The 24274-nt window shown below is 30.3% G+C and overlaps 1 protein-coding gene across 1 annotated transcript in view; it reads right to left on the reverse strand.

Moving 5' to 3' along the window:
* Positions 1-1748: 1748 nt before the first annotated feature.
* The window catches only part of LOC113370267 (nucleolysin TIAR-like), a 515419-nt gene continuing 492893 nt past the window's right edge, over positions 1749-24274 (reverse strand). The window contains exons 9-11 of the mRNA XM_026610940.1: positions 5008-5201; positions 4802-4943; positions 1749-2029 (exon numbers count right to left, since the gene is read on the reverse strand). Coding sequence (XP_026466725.1) covers positions 2021-2029; positions 4802-4943; positions 5008-5201 — 345 coding nt within the window. The 3' untranslated portion in view covers positions 1749-2020. The remainder of the gene's footprint in view (positions 2030-4801; positions 4944-5007; positions 5202-24274) is intronic.

Raw genomic sequence — 24274 nt, forward strand, 5'->3', positions numbered from 1 at the left:
AACAAAATCTACTTGTGAATGTCTGTACAAGAACAACGAGTTAATTGGTGCACGTCTAAGCGGTTGCATAACATAATTTTAATATCGGAGTGAATTTTCCTTAATTCACAGTCAAAATTAGCAATGTCTTGGTAAAAAACACAGAAAAAACAACCAAGTACTTAATTACCAGTACCCCGCACCAAAGAATTTTTCCAACATTGCTTATTTTTATGACATCAAGTGTTTCAGTGTTAGAGTAATCGATTCTCGTGCAAATGGATTGGAACAAAAACAAATTTTAGTTGTGATAAATTTGAAAAAAAATAGCAGTTGCAATTTAAAATTAATTTGACACTTGGAACGTTATGACGAATGATAAATCCATGCAAAAGAAGGTAAAGCACTTTTCCGTTAGAAACAATTATGATTTAAGTGAGACATACATAAGCGGTTTATACGTATATTAACAAGGAGACTTCCATTAAAAAATAATTATAAAAAAGTATTTTACTGTTAGTTTTTCAGGACAGCTATTATAATTCACCATTTTAATTTTCTGGACTCAAAGCCAATTTTCTCCTCAAAAATTTCATATTTAGGGGGCTAATTCTCCGATAAAATAGAAATGTTATGGTAATTCTATGTTACGGGTCTATCTTTGTATGAGTCGGTAGTAGCAAAATTGTTGATCAGTCGTTTTACACATAAAACCTAACTTCACGTATGTGTTATCAATGAGCTATCAGAAAGATGCATATATGATATAATTGATATTTGACGTTCCTTTGTAGGTTATGTTTTATGTGTAAATTTTCTGATCGCACTGCAAACACTTTACAATGACAATTCGTGACTACCAATTCATACGAAGATATACCCGCAACATAGAGTTATCATAACATTTCTATTTTGTTGGAGAACTGGCTCCTTAACTTTACCTTTTGAGAAATTTGAAACTACTTTTCCTTTAAATCAAATTGCACATTCACCAAAAATTATAAATGAATATACATCAAACCATTGATGTTCAAATGCCCCTCAATGTAAGTCCATATGATGATGATTCTCCTTTTTGAGGAAAAAGAAGACTTCCAGTTCCAAAAATTGAAACCACAAAAAATATATTACATATATACGTGACAATTGAGAATAATAAAATTAGTTTAAACCTTGTTTTGAATATTATGTGTGTGGAATGTTTATTAGTATTATTAGTTCTACTAATATAATAATAAATGCAAAGGACTTGGTAAAAAGCTTAGAAGTATCAAATTGCATCAAATGAATTTTTTAATGTTAACATGTTTTTGTGCTTACAAAATACGCAAATGCAACTTTCAATTTAATAAAAACTAAATATTATAATTGTCATGTTTTAATGTTTAGGCTCTCAGAATTTACTATTACCAACTATTTATATGGATGGACTTTCATAATATTAATCAGCAAATTAAAAATATATTTTTAAACTTTTGGCACGTTAGCAATGTTTCGAACAGATAATAGTTTCGTCCAGCAAAACGAGAAATTTTCCTAATTTGTAACAAATTAACAAATCAAACATTGCACTTGATATTAAAATCTTGGAGCACATGCATGAACCATGTGTAAAAATATTTTTTTTATTACAAAATTGACATGACTCTTTGGTTAAAGGAAATATTCTTATCCAATATATTACACCACATAGCCCACACATTTGTGCTCGAGTAAAGAAATTTTTCATAAATAATTCATAAGAATTACGATCTATATAAACGCTTCTAATACATATTTCAACAGATTTTCGATAACTTTTCATTTTGGTATATAAACTATATATATATTTATGCTCATTCATAATATCTTTATACAAAAATAACACTGAAATATATTCTGGTTTAACAATTGGCGATGTACGGGTAACTTTCAACGATGGAAATGGATTTACATTTTTGGCCAAAGCCAAATTTATGGCCAAAAGCGACTACGACATGGAAACTGCACACTCGTTTAGTTTTTGCGGAAAAGATATCGGTATCAAAATAAGGCGCTTCATTCATTGTGCCTGGAATCAAAAGTAACGGAAATAAAATTAAATAACCATGGAATAATTCAAAATTATCATGGTAATCGATATTCGAATGAAACTTTACAAAAAATCGTTAAACAGAAATCTGAAATTTTGTTTAAACTAGGTGCGTTCGAAAACAAACTATACCTGCAAAATTACACGTGCAATAGTGCTTCAGAAATTTTGATGTAAAAATTCATAATTTTTTTTAGATTGTTAGATTTCAGTATTGTACATAATTGCTTATTGCTTATTGCAACTTGCTTATTGACCAAATATATTCAACAATTTTTAACTAGAAAAAATATTTTCAATATATTGACTGTAGAACCAAATTACGACACCTAAGAAAAAAGCAGTATTTATCCTCAAAAGGCTATTTTACGGTTCATGATTTTTTCAATAGCATTTAAAACCCGCAAAACGCATTATTAAATCTTAAAACCGATATTCTGACTAGAAAATATAATTTTCCACTAGATATTTCTATTTTCTAGTTTATTACCGAACGAACCATGTGTAATTGTTATTTTACATTTTATATTGTAGCAGATAAAATTTATCAAAAATACTTAGTAGAAAAATGTATATTTGAACATGCAAAATGTTTATAAAAGTTATTTAAAATATTCATGCAGAAAATAGGTCATGCCAGAAAATGTATTTTGAAAATGTTTAAAGTTTTAACTAAATACTAGAGTAATGAATCCTAATTTTGATACTGATACCTTAATAATAATATTCATTTGCATTTATATAATAACTAATTATGATTTATTTTTGTTTGTAATTGTGCAATTATTTGTATTTTTTGCAAGTACAATAATTATATTTTTTTAAGTATCTCAATTCTTTCAGTTTTTAACTGTAATCAAGACAGTCCTATATATTTTGCTACTTTTCGTAATTTTATAATGTTCTATATCAAAACGTGTCATTACATTATTTTACAAATTTTAGACTGTTTTCTTAAATTTAAATTAAATTGTATCAATTAAACAAAATATTGTATAAATGCAAGTGAATTTAGTATCTGATATTTTAACTTCGTATGTTTTATATAAACGAGTGAGCCTGTACCAATATTTAAATCACTTTATGTTTGTAAAATCCATATCGAGTATTTTTAATAATTGTTTTTTATCAGAAAAGTTTAAAATAATTTCCTAAGTAAAAAATACTCCTTCCATAAATAAGAAAACTTTGAGATTTCGTTCGGGTTAATTCAATTCGTCGGAAATAAATCGACGTGCAAAAGTTATTCTCAAAATCATTTGTTAAAAGTTCCATTCCGCTTTCCAAAATGTTTCGATATTAATTAGTAGCATCATCAATAATTTCTAATTCGAAAGAACTTTCGAAAATGTAATAAATATTCCAGTCACTCTGAGTAGACCATTAGCGAATAGTTGGGTAGAAGATTGCCAGCCACTTAAATTTGTTTGTTTGGTAGTAATAATAAATGTAAATAATAAGTAATAATAAATTGTTGTAGATTTTTCATCATATTTTAACTACATCATTTTTGTATTGTGTTATATGAAATTATAACTGGTAAATTAAAATGAATTTTAGACACAACTCAAAATTTTGCGTAATCTCTGGAATTGTTTGGAGTAGAGTTAGAGTTTGGAAATACTCTAACTTTTTTAGGGTATAGTTTAATTTAAAATTTTAACATTATAAACTCATGTTCCTACATGCGTCAATAAATTTTACTAAATTCTAAGAAAAAAATTCAGGTTGTGATGAGAAAGCCATAAGCCGTAGAAAATTATTTTTAAACCATGCTATAAAAATCGCACGTATGTATCTATTCAATTGTTAATTAAAAAATTGCACATATTTGTTGACAATTGATTTGTTGCTAAATATGATATATGTAAATTATATTAATAACGATAAATGGAAGCTACTTATTAAAATTGCAGACATGCCTTTTCTTGTTTTAAAATCACAGTTAATTGATAAGCAAAGTATGTCAGTATTAAAACATGACAATTTTAATTACAAGTGATAATTTTAATATATATATATATATATATATATAATACAGAAACCAATTTAACAATATAATTCCTCGTACACATTTTCCATATTAAGAAATCATGCACACAGAAATTTCTGTTATGATAAAATGTATGAATTGCGAATGCATTAAAGAACAGTAAAGTGTTAATTTATGTTTTATAAAAAATAGTGGCATTAATACCCAACATTTCTGCAAATTCCTATAATTAACAACCTTATATAAAACTTTAGAAAATATAATTTTGTAATATCGTATAGCAACTTGCAGAAATTAACTAATTAATAGTAGTAAAGTGTTAAAAGCAAAATCTAAATGAGTCAAAATTGATGTTAACATGCGTGTTTTTTCTATAGTATCAGAAAAATGTATTAGAAATTAGGTAAAAAACATCAAGATAGAACCCAGATAAAGTTGGAAACTCATAATAAATTTTAAGGGATAAATGAAGAGTTTCCAACATGAAAGCTACATTTCTGACAAATGATAATTACAGATGTTTAATTATGTACTTTAATTATATTTATATAGATACACAACAACATAGTTCAAACATGACTTGAAATATAAATGCCAAATTAAAGTACATACTTAACAAAATATAAGCATTTTCATAACCAACAATTATTGTTCTAGTTTTATAAAAACGCTTATTTTTAATTAAACTTTTTGATACAACAGATGATAGTTCTGTCTGCATTTCAGATTGTGTAATATGTTGAATTTTTTTAATATACCTGGAATTGTTGCATTGGGTAAGCGACAACACCGGCTGCTTGCGGCAAGGCGGCACCTTGGGCGATTTGCTGCGCCGTCGTGGGCAATTGGGCTTGGGCGGGAACTCCCTGCCAAGCTCCGGGAAGCTGAGCCATTCCCATACTAGGAAAAAAATTAAATAAGAATTTAGATTATCTAAAAAATACTTTATTATCATTTATCTTACCCCATATATCCTTGCTGGTATCCGGCGAATTGGCCATAGGCAGCGTATCCTTGCATTCCTTGCAAGAATTGTCCTTGGAGTTGGGCGGAAGGTGCAGGAGCAGCTGGGTAAGCAGCTGGCGCAGGTGGGTACCAGTAGCCTGCCACTTGTTGACCGTATGCTGCTCCGAATGGGAAGCCTGCTCCTGTCAGCGCCTGCAGGAGGAATAAAAAAATACTGTGTTAAAAACATTATAGTAATCTATGATAAACTATAAAAGTTACTTATGTAAAGAAGTGATTGAAGCAAAATTTCGTTTAGGTGATTTTTTCACCAAAGCTCAGATCGTCCAATTGAAGTAGATTACCAAAAGATAGACAACATTTATGCATAAAATTTGGCCTATTTCTACCTAAGTGTATATCAAATGCATCCAAAATTAAGTTGTCTACCGTCTAATTGTCTCCAAATAAGATTTAATTGATCTCTCTATCTCTGTATAACGCATAATATCTATCATGTATCTGTATAATGCCATAGCAAATCTCAGCATCAAATTCCATTGACAGAAGCGATAATTATCGACTTCGACGAGATAATCACTATAGAGAGACAGACAGGCTCACGATTCCGCAATCGAAACGCCGCCGGTAGGAATTTCGCCGAAGAATCCTCCCAGATATGCCTCTTGGAGGCAGCGCGTTTGATCTCGGAATCATGGCATTTGGGGCTTTGATGAGCCAAAACGCATACGAATATCGATATTAATACTATTTAAGTATACTACAACTCAACATGCGTATATCTAAGCAAACTGCTAAATGCTTAATAATAATCCACATACTCATCAGTATAATTACGAATAATAGTTCTTTCTCAATAACAGTTAAGAGTACAAGGATAAAATTACTAAAACTAAACTACAGAACTACTACTAGTTCATTTAACACACAAAACATAAATTTAAAGGTCAATACCATGTTATATATTATTAAATCATATCAAGTAAGACATTGCATAATAATGCAAAACTAATCATATTCAAATTAATTAAACGAAATATGTTTTATTTATTTGTTGAGAAATATAAAAAATAGAATAGATAAGTGATTACAAAGTGTTTCGTTCAGTATTTAAACAAAAAAATTAAATGATTTTCATAAGTTATGCAAATCGTCCAGTAATAATTTAGAAATTGAATACATAAGCCGTATAAGTAAAACGTATAAGTGTACTTCATGCTTGAAATTGCTTGATTACATTTACATTTAGTCTGTCTTTCATATCATTTTTTTTAAAAAAGACAAAGGCTCAAAGGCAGATAAAAATCATGTTGGTTATATTGTCAAAACATGGAAAAATTAACATATATTACTAACCAATTTTTAAATAGTATGAAATGATGTGGATATTAGTGATTAGTGATAATCAAGTAATAATTTGATATAAAATATGTTAAAAAAATATCTTAGATACTTCGTACAAAAACCACAATTATGTATCATTTTTAAGATAATATTATATGCTGGATATCAATATTCTACTACAAATATGTAATTGTGTATTGAAATATTATGATAATAAGAATAATGTCAAGTTAGTGAAAAGTATATTATAATTTAATATATTGCAGTTAAATTATATATGGCTAAAATTTAAAGCTCGAATAATTAAAAAATGCTTTTATGATCTATGAGTCTATTCCAATGGTGTCAAGCTACTATTCTACTGTGTCTCTAATGACCAACTCTGTTACAATTTGACCGAAATGTAATATAAAACAACAAAATATACTAAATATAATATAGAATAGAATAAAGTAAAATAAAATGGAACGCAATTACATGCCAGCCAACCAGAGTCTGGAAGAATTATGACTATTGATAAAGATCACTGAGAAATTTCATTACCGAATGTGCGTGCCTAGTTTTGTCGCAAAAGGGCGACGTGTCTGTATCCAGCATAGGCTCGGGGATGAGGCATCTCAACTATATGAAACAATTGCCAGGGATTAGAGAGACACACCTAACATCACATCACAAAACATCACATATCACAATATACGATATACGATATACGGCCACAATATTACACGAACAAAAGGGATCAAAACACAAGCAAATGAGAATTATTTGACAAAAAAAACTAAAATAAACTAGCTTGAATGTTTTTATCAATGTTGTTTTATGTTTTTATGTTTTAATCAATGAAGTAAACTAAAAGTGTGTATAAACAACCATTAAAGTAATGCTAAAAGTTCGAAAATGCGTGTCAAATTGTACAGATTAGTAATTTCATTCTAGACATAATCAGTTAAATATTTATATAAATGCTAACTAATTCATGCAATAATATATTTTCATTGAAATAATATAAAATGCTCTACAAGACTAAGAGTGCCCAAAAAATAAATAGAAAATTAATTGCATTATGATGTTTTTCATTAATGAAAATTGAAATTGAACGTGATGCAATATTAAAATTACTCATAAAATATTGCAAGATATTAAAATTTATATTTCAAGCCTAAACAAAATGTTTGAGAAAATAATATGAGATTGCATTACCTAATGTGTTATTGAGCTACTGTATATAGAGTCAAAGGCGCTTATGACAAAGAAATAATTAACTAGTCTCCTACAATGATTACAAAGAACAAAAAACATCATGAATCTACTAACAGATATCAAGCATATAAAAACCAAATAATTAGCTAAAATTAAATAAAAAAAAAATTTAAAAAAATTATTCACCTGTCCGGCGGCTGCAGCTGCATTATTAGGATCCCCAGATTCCTTTCCCCAAGAGCATTTCACAGGCTGAGCATTTATTTCTGAATTATGTACGGCGACGATTGCATGCGTTGCTGCTTCTTTTGTCGAAAATCTGAAAAAATAAATAAAAAATAAACTTCTCGTAATTGCTAACATATTGATGAGCAATTGCAGTATGTTAGGTATCATAAAATTTAAAAACGACTGAACCATTTTAGCTAGTTTTAACCCTGAAATTATTTTTGTAGCCCAGAGATTGTAGGAAAGGTGAGAAATCATTGAAAAACCGCGTAGAAACTATACATTATTGATTTAAAAATATTTTGTGAATGACAAGAATTATGAAAATTTTAAATATGTAAAGTGAAGGTGGCCGGCTTACGTGCCAATTGTCAAATATTTTTGACAAAGTTAGATTATGCTACTTAGGCTCAATGCTAGTAAAGTGTTTTTAATTTTATAATAAAAAGTTATTTTCAGTAAGAATTAAATTCTTGTTAAGATCAATTAGGAAGTGTCCTTTACCTCACAAATGCGTATCCTTTATCCTTGAACACGCGGATTTCTTGTATACTTCCGAAGGGAGCAAATGTCTTTTGCAGAAGTTCTTCGGAGAGACCTCCGGCGAGACCTCCGCCCAGGCCACCGCAATAAACTGTGCAATTCGTGGGCGAACTCTGATTGTACACCTCGTCGAAGGTTAGAGGTTTTGCATTTACTGAAAAGAAAAAAATTATAAATGATAAGAAAATGATGAATATATATTATTTACATTCTAGTAGTTAATATTATTTTATTTGTTGCCGATATATAAATTAGTATTACAATTCAAAAAATAAATTGGATTACAAGAAGAAGAAATCAAATATCAAAGTTATTGTAATTATTATTAAAATTAGATTTAAAAATATTTATAAATAAATTATTTCTCAATAAAAATATCAAAGCATTAGTAATATTAATATTATTTCAAATAATTCAATATTAATAATTAAGTTATTCTTTATTAAAATAAAGTAATAATAATACTGATTAAAATAGTCATTATTATTAGGAGAAATATTATTAATTATAATTGAAGTATATTAGTACCTAAAAAAGCTAATTTTATGATTTAGAAATATTAACTGCAATATACCTAAAACAATAATATCAAATATATTTTATTTACAATGATTTTTAGATTTTATGCTAGATTATTATTCTACTACATATAATATAAAAATGTATTTATGTACTAAAAAGTTATTGAGAATCATGATAAAAGAATAGGTCAAAATAAATAAATGTATTCAAAATTAGAGTGAATTATTTAATGAAACCACGACCATAAGGCATGGTTTTAAATATACAAATATATAAAAAATATGTAGAATATAAAAATATATAGAGAAATTAAATAAGTTTGTTATTTATATCACCCAATTGATATAAGAATATTGGTTTGAAATTGGTTGCACATTTTTGGTATATTTTCTTCATTAGAAATAAAGTATAACGTAAAGTATTTAATAGTAGACAAAAAATATAGACAATTTGTCTTTCTCTATATTTAGTATAATTTTAATATAAATTCACTCATTCTTAGTTTTCTATCATTTTTATTTTTTTAGTTTAATATTTCATTTAAATAATAATTTATATTTAAAAAAAATACGATTTGCTCCTCGAAAACAAACATGAGAACGATGGCTTGAACAATTTGAATGATTCTTAAAAAATTATAAATTTGTGGAAACTTGTGAATAAATTTTTAGTAAATAAATATTCTGAACTGTATGACATAACATGTCAAAATGAAATTAAAATTTAAGCTTGAAATATTCGATTTTCTCTAATCTATTTATTTCAAAATTATCAATCGATTATTATAATGAAAATTCTCATTACTCATTAATTTAGAAATAACCACAAAAATACTTCCGAGAAAATGATCAAATAATATGTACACACTTTGAATAATGTTAAAAATACTGATCTTTTATATATAAATACAAAAAGCATTCATAAATCCTATCTACTCAGAATATGAAACAATTTATTATTATATATAAAATACCATAGAAGTTAGTACATATATAAATAGAAAAAAACACAAATATGCCTATTATCTAAGAATATAATATTATTAGTAATGATATTAAAAATATGTTAAAATTATTATTTTTAATAATTTAAATAATTTATTATAAATAGCCAATATATAAAAATTGAAGGATTAACTATGTTATATATAATTTAAACAAAAATTTAAATTTAAAAAAACATTTAGGATTTAAAAGAGAGTCAAAAATAAAATTGAGGAAAAAACAAATTTGAAATATATCACACCATGCATTTACTTCAATATGTCGAGGTTTATATATTAGAAAAATGATTGAGCATAATACATAAAATCTTTTTAATTTAACATTAAAAACATTTAAAAATCAGCAAATAATCTAAGTACATATTATATTTGTGTTTTCCATGGTTTACAGAATATCAATTAATCTATGCTCAATCAGAATAATAAAAATTTATAATACAAAATTTTGAGATAAAAATAGCAAAATTACTTAATACAATAAATATTATGAATTCGACATAAAATTTGAATAAATTGCATGGACATGATAGAAACCATGCATAGGACTTACGTAGCGGGATATTTTTAGGGCGCCTAGAATATCTGAAAAAATAATAATTTAAATTTCACATTCAAGTAGAAAACCATAATTAACCATTACCGAGGATAATACATATGGATCATAGTAAATAATTAATAATATTTTTGTATGTTATTTCAGACTACGATATCTAACGTTTCATCAAAATCGTCAAAAAAAATAAAAATCGGTTCAATTTTTTTAAGAAAACATCGACAAAAGGTCAATAATCGGCTCACATACACACACAACACACAAACGAAATCATACACAAACACACACATACTTTTTCCAAATTTGGTCTCATTCGATGCAGAATGATTTAAAACGTCGAGAAGACAAAATTAATAAAATGGATTTTTTCGCGAGAACAAACTTTTCACTAGGGAAGTTAATAAATACAAAATCTTTAAACTGATTTTGTTAAGTATTATTACTAAACCTACCAAGTTTACAAAGATGCTATAATTTTAAATTATAAATTACAATTAGAATTTTTCAAGAAGTAACAACATCAATTACTAAACCTTTATTATTACACGGATTGCAAGTAAAATTAAAAACAAGCAAGCTGTTTAAAACGAGATGTTACCGAGATTTTGTCATCAGTCCCGATATTTTAATTAAAACGAAACGCAAAATGTTCGTATTTGGCAAACGCGGCAACGCAATGATCGCCGACATAAACTTTTGTAATATTGTACAGTTTATGATTATTGCACTACAGTGACATGAAAAGCGGGAACGCGGGCGGCGATCAAAAATGAAAAGATCGGGGTGGCGATGCAAAAGCACGAAGAAAGGCGGGAAAGCGGGCGCCCCTGATACGACAATGAGGACGCCCCGGTTTGATTTGAAACGCGGCGGCATTTTACTCCGTAACGGAGAGCAGGCGGAGAGATGAGATTATTATGATAAAGACATCTGAGATACACGGAAACTGGTGTCTAATTAGTACCTTATAAATTTCAACACAACACAAAACCCTATCATAAATTACGGTACTAATAAGAGAAGATGATGGTTCGGTGCGCTGTTGTTTCGTTCGAGGAGACCGTCGGAGGAGTTAACTGAGATGATGGGATTAAAAATATTTTGGAGGAGGAAATACGCTCGGGATTATTTACATTGAATTCCAAAATTTTAGATTAGATAATACATTGTCTATGGTATATATTTTTTATTTCGATTTGTGTTTACGTTGTAATGTATAAATTAGTAGGATTCAAATACTAATTTTTGCCTTCATAGCTTCTATGTCAAGCAATAAAGAGAACAAATGCGGTTATTAAAAAGAACAAATAATATAAACAATGTTATATATATAGGTTGGAAATATATTTTGTTATATATAATTAAAATAGGTTTTCAAATTAAACTACGAATATTATTTCCATCATACCGGCAAATCAGTTAAGTATCTTATCAGTTAAATATCTTATTATATAATAATCTACTTTCCTCAAAGGTCGGAAGGTTGTCTTGAGCCTGATTTACATAACTAAGGTATAAAGAGTAGATTTGAATTACTGCCGTGCAAATCTCATTAATAATACATGTAATTCATGAGCGGATTAGTTGCTGGATGAGAAACTAGAACCTCCACAGTCGCACACAAACGAGCACTTGTGCATTACATACGAATAGCTTAAGTGATCAATCACGAACGCCATGTATACGTTAAAGCAGTCAGAAACTAACGAGATATCAAGAAGAGAAGAGCCCCCCGAATTGGCTAAGTAGGAAACCGCTCTCTGGTTGGAAAGATGCGAAGACGCACGGCCACGCGACTTCTGAAGATTAAGTCATATCAACGCTGAATACTGTATGAGAGATTGTGATGAGAGAACTTTCGTACATTTTCATGCATTCATTAACCGGGTGATGTATATGTATATCATTCGAGCGCGGTCTGATGTTGCCGACGTACGAGCCGCACATGCTGATGGACTATATTTTTAAGTCGGGTTTGTTTAGTCGCGAGCACGAACTTGTTTAGTTTCGCTGCGCTGGCATAATATTTAGCACTCGACGCGCCGCCGCCGGAGCCGCCGCCGCCGATATTCCGGGGCTCCGGGCGACTGTGAGGAACGACGAGAGAGCGATTCTGCTGAAAGCGTCGGGCGGGCAATACTTTGAATTAGTACGTGACCGGAGTTAAATCCTATCTCTTCGTGAAGATTAAGCCATTGCGGAATTTTTTGTACTACTATATTAGGACATAATACCAATAACATAAAAAATTGCAATACAAAAAATGTTATTCATTGAAGCATTTTTACAGCTATTTGTTATCTGAGTGACATCAATAAGTACACAGAATGATATTATTAATTACAATTATTAAGAATATAGAATAATTATCTCTTTTGTTAAACTGTAAATAGCACGTGGAACGCACTCTACAAACGCAAAAAAACTTACAAAGTATGATACGAAACGATGTGTTTTTTATCATTATCATGCTGAATATATTTTTAAATAAAATCTGCATAAAGTGTTAAATTCCAAAACCTCACAACGTAATGAAACACCTTTTAAATAATAATGTCAAAGCGTTTTCAGAACGCTAATTTGCAGCGGATATAACTGGTAACATTCAAAGAGATATGTCGTAATTAGATAGTAGAAAATATGAAATAAAGTCTCCACTCCCTCTAATAATCAATTTACTGCGAATAATTAAAATTTTAACTAGATTTTTCCACGGCCGTTTATGACACTAGGACTTAACATTAATTGTATTACTTTGCACATGTGCAGTATTTAAAATTACGCATTAAATAAGAGCACAACTTTAGAAATAAATTTCATGTCGTACGGCTATATGGAGTTAAAAAAGTTATTTAAACTTTTTGTTATGCACTGATATAAAACATTGTGTAAAAGTATTAAAATTTAAACTAATTTACTGCCTTGAGCAATTATTATATGCAATATGAAAAATAACACTGAACAAAGTGTTGGAGCAAATAGGATTTAAATACGACAGCTAAAAGCAAATAATGAGAGGTCAAGTATATAACAAAATTACACTCATACTCATACAATTTATAACATTAATGAATATAAATTATTTTTTCAAATTATCATAAAATAAATAAATAACAATAAAATATTAAGTATTATTTCAGTGCATGAGCACATAATAATAACACAGTCAGTATTGTGGACTAAATTGCTGTAATAACTCTTAACTATTTGTTTTCAGAAACAGACAATTTGATGTATACGAGACAAAGTTGACATCTGTGTATTAATATTTATATTTATATACATGTATATATTTATATTAGTGTGTCCTAATGCAAATGCGTAATGCACTCCCCTGCACAGCCATACATCGTGTTGCATTGTTTTACGACAGGATGGAAAAAGACAAATTTTTCTAAAAATACACATTTATGCAAGACATACATAGTGGAGAATAATGTGCACTTCAAAGACACAACTCAGTCCTCCTCTCAGTGTTTGCACATCTACAGCAAACAGCATTTCGTGGAAATGCTGCATATGAAATATCTTATACAGGCACAATAGAATACAGGAAAGCAAGCCTTTAAACCTTTGCAAATCCCACCAAATCAAATCTACACAATATGCGTATACTCGGTTCACTATACATGTCCTCGCCTTTGCATTGCTAAGATAAGGCTTAAGGGAAAGGGCGACAAAGAAACGCGTTAAGATTTGTAAGGATATTGTTGCAGATGAAATACGTATCTCGTATTCCAATCGGTAGGTACACGGGGAAATAACGCTCTAATGCACATTACAGATTTTGGCAAAAAATCACAATAACAGGTAGAAGATAGTTTGACTGCGAAGAAACTATTCAATACAGTTTGAGAATGAACATAACAGATATAAAGTCACTTACAAAAAATGTAGCAATATTAATTCTACGCATTAAAAAGACTGTGAGATTCGGTTTCTCATCATTCGATATTCAATACTTGCATCTGTCCCATTATTAATGCCCGGCGACTAATTTCAGAGAGAGCTCAGAAAAAGCTCATCAGCTTTCGTCGATCTATATTAATAATCTATGGATGAGCTTTTTGTCATTTGAGCATTTCCTAACCCAACCGCAGACGTCATTGTTACAGAGTTTTAGCAATGGCATCCAGATGAAAAGCTAGGTGAATTTCTATACAATCCAATGAGAGGATACGTGATAGGAATGTCGGATAGTTCGCGGATACACAAATGTATGTATTCCGTTGGAATATGCAGCGTTCTCGATGTTATCATTGCCGTAGCGTTTCTGGCTGCGATATAAGAAGTCATGATGGCTTTTTCTGACTCTACACAACGTCAAAGGATATTATTCTATGCAAGAGCTTCAGGAATCCGATATCGCATGCATATAAACAATGATATAAATGCAAACCGCCGGCGGCGATGTGCTTATTGCTGGTGATAGAGCGGCACATTATGACGGACTCAGGGATAATCAAGTATACAGATATGAAAATAGTCGGTTATGATATGGACAATCGGATGATCCGCAATGATATAGTCCGATGTAACCTGGAGGTATTTCGGAATAGACACAATCAAACGTAATATAGAACTTTTTATTCTAATTTTAGGTAGTCTACAGAATGCACTCATTGCACAAAAATTATTTTGCAGAAAGTTATAGCATTTGTTAAATATAATAGTTTTAATGTCCTCTTTTCAACAATGATTTTTTTTAAATTATTACATGTGCATTGTATGAAAATCTCCTAATTGAAATAAAAGTATTTTCTTTTCTTTCAAAGAGCTAACAATAAAGAAACATCAGCGTTCTATTGTCTGCCATAACTCGCGGTCCATCATTGAGCAATTTCCACCGTAACAAATGAAGTTCCAGCTATCCGTTCGACAATCATCTAAATTTATCGTGTTAAGCATACGTGTGAAAAATCGCGTCTTAGCTTTTCCGAACGTCGAATGTACCTATCAGGGAACAAGTAATCCATTTTCGCAACGCTCTCGGTGCCGCACGGAGGAAACTATTCCGTGATCTTCTGAATGGCGCGCGCTATCCGTAACCGCCGGGAAAGCGGGAAAAGCGGGCAAATGCGGGAAACGCGGAAAACTCTCGATGGGAGCCGAATGCATTCCAATTGCTCGGATGGAACGAGCGCGGGTAATTCCTATTACCACTCGACAGAAGATCTCAAAGAACATTCGGTGTTTAGATAGTTTTTCTTAAATGATTTTTGTGGGCGAGACGTAGATCGTCGAAAGAAAAGAAAATCATACTATATATGTATAAAATTAAATTTGTATCAAATTTCAAATATTGTACAGCAACAGTGAAGATCACGAAAACTTACAACAGTTTTCATACATGTGACAGGCCAAATTAATTAATTAATAAAATTGAGCCAATAGTTGCACTTGTATAAATAATATAATAATACATACAAGTATGAATTTTATTATATTTAATTCTTTATATATATATATATATATATATAATCTTTTAACATAGTAGTACTGTACTTCCCAAAAGCCCAAGGAAAACTTTTTTTGATAATACCTTAGTTCCTCTAGTTTTGCGATAACACTACACTTTTGCATCAAAGTTGAAATGGGTTTCCAATTTGGTTAAAGCATTTCATATATAAACCTTACTGCTATTTCAAAGTTTATGGTAAAAGTGAAATGGGAATCAAATATTTTACGCAGAGTGGATAGAAAATTTAGTATGATAAACGTAGACGAATCAGATGAGAGTGAAAATATAATAGTATATGAATTGATAAATTTATACAGTGACTAAAAAATAACCAAATATACTAAGAACAAATTTAACTTGATGAATTTAACTCAACTTTTGCTAACAATGTAATAAAATTCTACAAACATTTTATTATTTCTAATTACTTATAAAATAGAATATTCGCAAATAGACTTGAGACTTCAAAAAAACATCTGATCAAACATTCAAAATAAACTTGAAAAAAAAAATTAACAAACTCGAATAATATTTCATGTTGAAATATATTATCTTATAATTGCATGGATTAGAAAATAATATAACTCTATAAAGTGTTTGTAGAGAAAAGTTGGTTAGATTTAAAAAAAATATATCGATATTTCTATGAAATCTTCTTAGAGTTTGGCAATTTATAAATTTAGTTAGAAAATTCAGTTCAATCTGGTAATCTAAAATTTATTCATACTTGCTTGAAATTTTTTATCAAGCAAATTTTCTCAGGTATGTATGCACGTCTCAGTAACCTAAAAAATCCAATTTCGTTATGCATGCAAATATTTTTTAGTATATATATATATATATATATATATATATATATATATATTTGTTTTCTACAATGATACAAGTGTTGTGCTGATGTTGCATTCTGCAAGTTGCCACATACGATGATGAAAGCCGAGAGAGGTCTTGTTTGCATCCAAGTTTAGTGCGACTGCATATCAAATCGCTTAGATAAATGAGATTGGTTTTCTTATAAGTCGCTCGCAAAGAAATTGTATGTTGACTTTTGATGTCAAAAGTAAATATTTGATATAGCAATCAAATACACTCGAGAAACTGCGGTAAGCACAATTTAAATTCGAGTCGAACATTGATACGACGGAACGGACGAAGATGACAGGGGTTTGGGATGTATCGATTTCTATGTAGTTATAATTCTTGTTTATCTTATTTTGGAAATGAGATTTTGGTTTGGAAATTATTCTAAAGTTTATTACGCACTTGTTCCTAAAGCAAAATCATTTACTTTGACGAACCAATTAATTGGAAAGTGGCCTAATGAGTACAAGCTTTCAAGTTCAATTTCTACATGAACAGCCTAATATCAAGCTATACTCCAATGCAAATGGTCAAGCAATGCGTTGCTTTCTTACATTGCTAAGCTACAAAAAATTATAACTAAGTTAATTTAATTTTTCATAGTAATTTCAATACTAATAATATAGAAAATGAAAGCAAGTCCACGAAGTAAAAGCAATCCCTAATTGGCAGTATTCACGTATGTACTTCTTTCGCATTTGAGAGTGATGATCAATCATTTATTTTAGCACTAAGTTTAATTTATGATCATTTTTTCAAATTATACCAACCTGCTTACAACTGTATCACATTAGTAATGATACCTATCTCAAACTATAGATAACTAGAATTTGTTTCTTCCAATTTTGTGAAATGCAAAAGTTATTTCTCCCAGAAACTAGGTGAGATGGTTTGCAAGGAATTTTGCAAGTTCAAAAAAGGCGATGCTTGTTAAGTGAAGTTGAGAACTAGGAAAGGGTATAAGATAACTGCGATGAAATTGGATGTCTAGTAATATGTGATATGGCGCAAGAAGCAGCCAGATAGTACAATACAGAGCTCGGATCGCAGAGCAAACGAGATATTCTTAAACATTTACACAGGAACCGAAGCCAAATGTTAGTTTCTCATCAATTGAAATATTTTTTGAAATGACATTTTGTGCAGTACGTAAAAATATAGCGGATATTTTGAAAAATTTATACAGACACTTTGGCGGATTATTTTATAAAATAAATTGCCTCTGAAAATTTTTTTAGGGAAACCGATCAACATTCACTCAATCAATATTACCTTATTGAACTACAAATTAGTGTTGACTACAAGCTTTTTAGATCTTTCTAATCTGATGCTCTGTTCTCTAAGATACTGCTATTTTCTGCACTTTTTGCTTCTTGCCTCCAAAAGGTCTGGGCATGCCTTTGCCAAAAACTTTACTTATCAGCAAAATTTACTAATTACTTAAAATTGCTAAGTGTATATTATTTAATCATATGTCACTTACATAGTTAATTTAACATTTCATTCAAAATATATTATATTTCTATTTGAGAAGTCCTGGTTAAGGATATACAGGAGATAAGGGAAGATTGGCGTGACGCGACGCTACGTAAACTTAGTTGGATGACGTTATTGCTGGAAAGTGATAATAGAAAGATAGTGGTAACATATGCTTATATTACATATCCTTAGTTATTGCTGGACATAATATCAGATAAACGCAAACTGATGGAAATTTGAATATACATGAGATATTTATACTAACACATCCATTAAGGAACTGTGATTTAGAGGCCAATTTTAGGATACAAATGATATAGTAAAGTGATAGGTCTGTGTTCTTAGAAGTTGGTAGTAAAGTAAATTTTCAAAAATTATGCATTTGCTGTGCGATCAGGCGTTTTACACATAAAACGTAACCGACAAAACACAAATTCTAATGTCTCATTGTTAACTATTATTAATCACTATCAACTCATACGAAGATAGTCTCCTCGTGGTATAGCATCACCAAAACATTTATAATTTATCGGAGAGTTGATTCCTAAATATATTATTATCATTCCACCACTATCACCTTATTACTATTTTCACATGTTAACATTTACCCCAAAATAGCAGATTATTCAAAACTATCTAGTGCAAAATGAGATTTTACGACATGCACAAGTTATTTGAACATGATAGGTGTACAAGTCATTAAACATTTAATACGAGCCAGCCACGAAACTTAAACATACGTTTAGATATCGCTGATTTAAAACTTTTCAACGTCAAAGACAACATAAACGAGTTTACGCTGTAAACTTTTTTACGATTCTTATGCATTACTTTCTGCCAGGGAAGCATAAAGCTTGATTTTATCACTACTAGCTCAGCGATAAGTTTTATGTAATTTGAAATTCTTGATGATCGCCAGTGTGCAACTAGTGTCTTTTATTGCTCGGAAAACATTAATTGGGATAGATGAAATATAATTTAAAATATTTAAATATCAGACCTAGCTATATGAAAAAATACTGTAAACGTCTCTTATATATTTTAACTATATATTCTGAAATATTATCATTTTATATCACCAGAATAGGTACCTATATATTTCAATTTCTTTCGGTGGGACCCTTTTCGCACCCGCAATTGAATCCTGTAAGTTAATTCTCTATTTAGATGCACACGGTCTACTTGCGGCGCATCGGAACGATTTCTGGAAGGCCTTCTATATCTTCAATCATCTTTCCCTTACTTTTCTTTGAATAAGAACCGTGGCCTTTTGCCTGTATTGTGAGCTTTACCGAAAGCTCCAAAGCGGTCTCGTTAGAACTTCTGTAATTGGGGTAAAACTGTCTGACTGCCATGAATTTATTTCTTTTCATTCACTCACCAGTCGGCATTTCAAGTGGCGAGATATCACGGTGCAATGTCAAAGCGAAAACGTTTAATGTAATTTTCCGTTTATCTTTTACAACACAATACGTGTCGAGAACTTGTACGTGGAATTAATTGCTTTTTCTTTCGAACTTAGTTTTATAACGAATTTTTCATTTCTTTGTCATCCCTAAAGCCAAGCGCTCGTATATGGAATTAACTAGTCTTATAATTATCACATATATCTATAACTACAAAAATTATATTATTTTTATTGCAATTTGTAATAATGATAAAAAATGGATATGTATATATATATATATACATACATGTATATGTATCTGTATATACATATACTATGTATATATTTACGCCACAACGAAAGAAAGGTTGATCGAGTTTTTATTCTCGTAGCTGTTTTGGGTCGTTATTGTAAAGAGAAAACCGTCGGTAAGTTAGATAGGATAAGTTTAAAACTTAATTCGGAAACCGATTCTGCATGCAGAATAAAACTTACTAAAGGAAGGGAATCCAACAATAAGTAAACCGATGTGTGTTACATTCATACTTAAATAAAATTTATAGATAGACTAATAATAAATGTAACACGAGTTCAAGTTTACTATCGAATACTTTTGCAGTTTTGTTAGCAAGATTTTTAAGGAAAGCGGATAGACCAACTGGGCCTGGATCCGAGATTCCAGGTTTGATCCCGAAGCAGTAGTGAAATCGATTTTCACTTGGAAATATCGATAGCAATAATCGTCCTCATTCGGCTCTGCTACATCAATAAAATAGTTGCATTAGTACCGAAATTGCAACTAGTGGTGCATGGCATCGTGCCTTTAGGCAAATTAAACTTCCCGTACCGTAATTTAAAATTTTAAGCTTTGAATTTTTTTGAAACCTTGAGACAATTATATTTGAGTATTTTACAATGTTCGGTGAAGCGATATTTACATTCAACTTATTATTAACTTCTCTAGAAAATACTTGATAATTTACGTTTATGGATTATTTTTGATTATTATTACGGAAAGTTAATAAAAATATATAGATGTACTAATAATAAATATAACACGAGGTGTACTGTTGTAGTTGGTAAACATATGTTTAAGATTAGTTGTAGATTATTATTATTACCAACGTGGAGTGTACTAGTAAAAATAAATAAAATAGCCGTTAAGGAATGACCGATTTCGTTCGTTTTTCGTCTTTCGTCGACGTCGAAAGACCGATAAGTAATTACGCGAAAGCACAACAACATTTCTCACGAACGCGGCAACGGATGTCGGGCGAATTCCCGAACGTGCGCCCGTGCAGTTCCAGCCCGGCCGCGACGCTTTAGAAGGCGATGCAGTGCGGGGACTCGGAGACGTGACGCCGTAAACTCGGGGCCAAAGCAAGGGTAAGCCGTAAGCCGTAAGCCGTAAGTCGTCCGTCTATTCTTCCTCTTACCGAACACCGACATGTCATAGCGCGGCACCAATGAAAAACTTCTTCTAACTGACGAGAAACGCGCGATCTCCACGGACCGACGCTACTGGACGTGTGATTTTATTACACGATTATTCTAAAACTTTTGCCAGGCGACGGGAATGTCCACGTGCTGGAGAGAAATGCTACTTTTGGAAATGTGAGATTGTATTTCCACGTAGTTAACACGTATAACTGACACATGGCAGTTGCATTTAGAGTTCTGCGGACCTTGGTAAAATTTCTAGATTTATTATTTCGCTTTTTTTTAACAAATATTTAGCGAAAAACGTATTATTTATACACAAATGTAAGGTAATTTTTAAGAGTGTATCAGTATCTACTAATCAATGCTACTAGAAATATGATTTTTTACATAATTTACATAATAAAAGATTTGCATAAATGAAACCAAATTAGCTCATATCACATTTACCCTGAGAGAGGGTTCGTGTCCTCCAATTTATTTAAATAACATCCAGATTCCAAAACAGAACATAGTGAAATATCTTTGTCTCCATTTAGATAGCAGACTTACTTGGAAAAACCACATAAAACAAAAAAACAGCGAATAAGGATCGAAATGAAAGAATTTGATTGGCTACTGTGTAAAAAGTCTAAGCTCTCTCTTGAAAATTAGTTGCTGTTATATAAATCAATCATTAAACCAATCTGGACCTACGGAATTAAGCTCTGACGATGTGCTTATAAATCAAATATACATTATCCAACCATTTGGCGTTAGAAGATTGAAACGTCAATGGCCTTTAGATTTAGTCTTAGACATCGCTCTCAAATTTTGACAATTTAGCTTATAGAAATTCTTATGTATTTCTGATTTCTGAATAAAACAGAGTTAAAAAAAATAAAAAAATAAAATCTTGCTGCAATTACAAATCTGAAAGTCGCCAACATTTATATCAGGAGCTTTTTATCTTCCCATGAGATAAGTTATAGTAAATTTTTGTGCATATCGCTGCTTTTCAAAGACTACTGAACATTTTGGCATACCTTAGTAAAAATGATTGTATGTGGATGTGTCTGTATGTGTATGTATGTGCGTGGTATGCATGTTTGGATACCATTTTTGTCTTATTTTGAATTATTCAAAAAAACATTCGATTCATATTGATGGGAAGACGTCCTGATAAGTTTTTAGCAAACGCGGCAAAAAGTGCAAGAAATGGCAGTTCAGTTTTGAAGAGAACGGAGCCCATTTGAATGATTTCAAAATCATTAAAATGGTATTGACGCACTAAAATTTGAAGCTTTCAAAAATTTTAAATTACGGTACAGAAAGTTCCAGAAATTTTTCTTGAGGCACTATGTAATGTTATACTTAATTTTTTAAAAAGTTGTGGTTGCCAGTATTATTATTAATATTGCCATATTATACTATCTTAACCTATTTTATGCCCATTTTATTCTTATACCTGCCTATAAAAATTCGTGTTAATAAAATTACTTGATTGCAATTTTCATTACAATCATATTTAATGTCATTTTTTTATATTTATCCAAAAATTAATTATTATGATGGTAAAAAAAATTATTTTTTACAAAAATTTAAGACAAAATTACTTAACTATTATATTATAAATGTAACTAAAACCATTTATAAATAAGTTCGTCATAACTATTTTAAATTAATAACTTTATTACAATTATAAATTGAATTAAAAAATTAAAAATTAAATACTCATTTTTACAAAAATTCATTAACCAATCTTGTTAACGATACAAAACTTTAATTATATTATAAAAAAGTATTGTATTAATATTATCTGTTTATGGATTTATCATGGCATAGGAAATGACGTTTTACAAGAATTTATCAACAATTCTGATTCAATAATAAATGTCATTGTTTCCTCTCCTATTGTGTCAAATGATATCAAAATATTATTTTCCTCTCGTCGAACGTTTCTATCGATGATGATATTGCTGTTTTGTGGATTTGTCTGCACATTAGTTGTCATATTTAAACGTCAGAGAGTACGAGAGATTCTCCAGGGCTTATACTGTGGAAACGCTGAAATGCAACTCGATGCACAGAGGTGATATATAGACGTTTTCAAATAAATATTTTATATATGGCTCTGATTTCTATCATCTTACTTTCCGGGAAATGACTCGTGTACCACGAGTACGTGTTATTAATATTTGACATAAATAGAAGAGAATATGGGTTAAGTATAAGGTTTCAATAATAGACATTGTTGGGAGAGGAATCGGAATTAGGTTTATGAGATATGTTATATTTTTAGAACAAATAAATATAAAATATATGGTTTATTAGCTGCGGTGCAACAAACTTTTTCATGATGCATTTACACTAATGTTGGTTCACATCAAAATACAAAACCAAAGCTCTCCCAAATTAATTACATATAAATCCGTATCCGCAGACCAGTAATTGATGAAATCATGATCTGTAATTAAATTATCCGAAATGATAACAGGCAATCGTAAACTACTCGGATCGAATTTCATTGAAATTATATGAAACCAAAAATTTAATTATGTAATAATCAAATAGTATAATTAAACACAGTGCATTTATCTATCGATATCGTTGCTTTTGAAATCGGAGAATCGAATGCATTATAACGGAAAGAGTGACGGAACAGCGGAAAAAGAGTGTAAAAGAGTGGCAAGGGAGAGGGCAATGGAAACGGCTAGTCGGGAGTTGTCACGCTGATTAATGGAATAAAATTCAAATCCTGGCGACTTTCAAAAGAGCGTGCTCACGCGTCGGCATAAGCGCAACGTGACGAGGGTATGTAACAGCCAACAGCCAACAGACGATTGCGATGGCGATGGCGATTGCGGAACTGCACCTACGGAAACGATAAATAACGAATAATTCGCTATTTTACACACATCATCTGATAATTCACTTTTCGATATTTTTTTTTCACGTGCATTTTTTTTTCAAAACCACGACGCAATCAATACATTAAACTAGTGGCGCATGGCATCGTACCTTAAGGCAATTTGTTGAAACTTGCTGGACGCCAATTCAAGTTTTTTTTGAAATTTTGAAATGACAAAATGACAGTTTTTTTTGGCTTTTTTTCAGCGGTTTCTAAACCTGCTTGCAAAATTTAATCAATGTGCATATACGCACACACATACTATATACACATCCACATATACACACAGACACCCATTTTTTCTAAGGCGTAAACTAGATATATCTTAATATTTGTTGAAAAATTTGAAAAAAA

Source organism: Ctenocephalides felis, unplaced genomic scaffold (assembly GCF_003426905.1).
Source record: "Ctenocephalides felis isolate EL2017-DRISC unplaced genomic scaffold, ASM342690v1 CF-g0.4_SCAFFOLD_01492, whole genome shotgun sequence".
Classification (NCBI taxonomy): domain Eukaryota; kingdom Metazoa; phylum Arthropoda; class Insecta; order Siphonaptera; family Pulicidae; genus Ctenocephalides; species Ctenocephalides felis.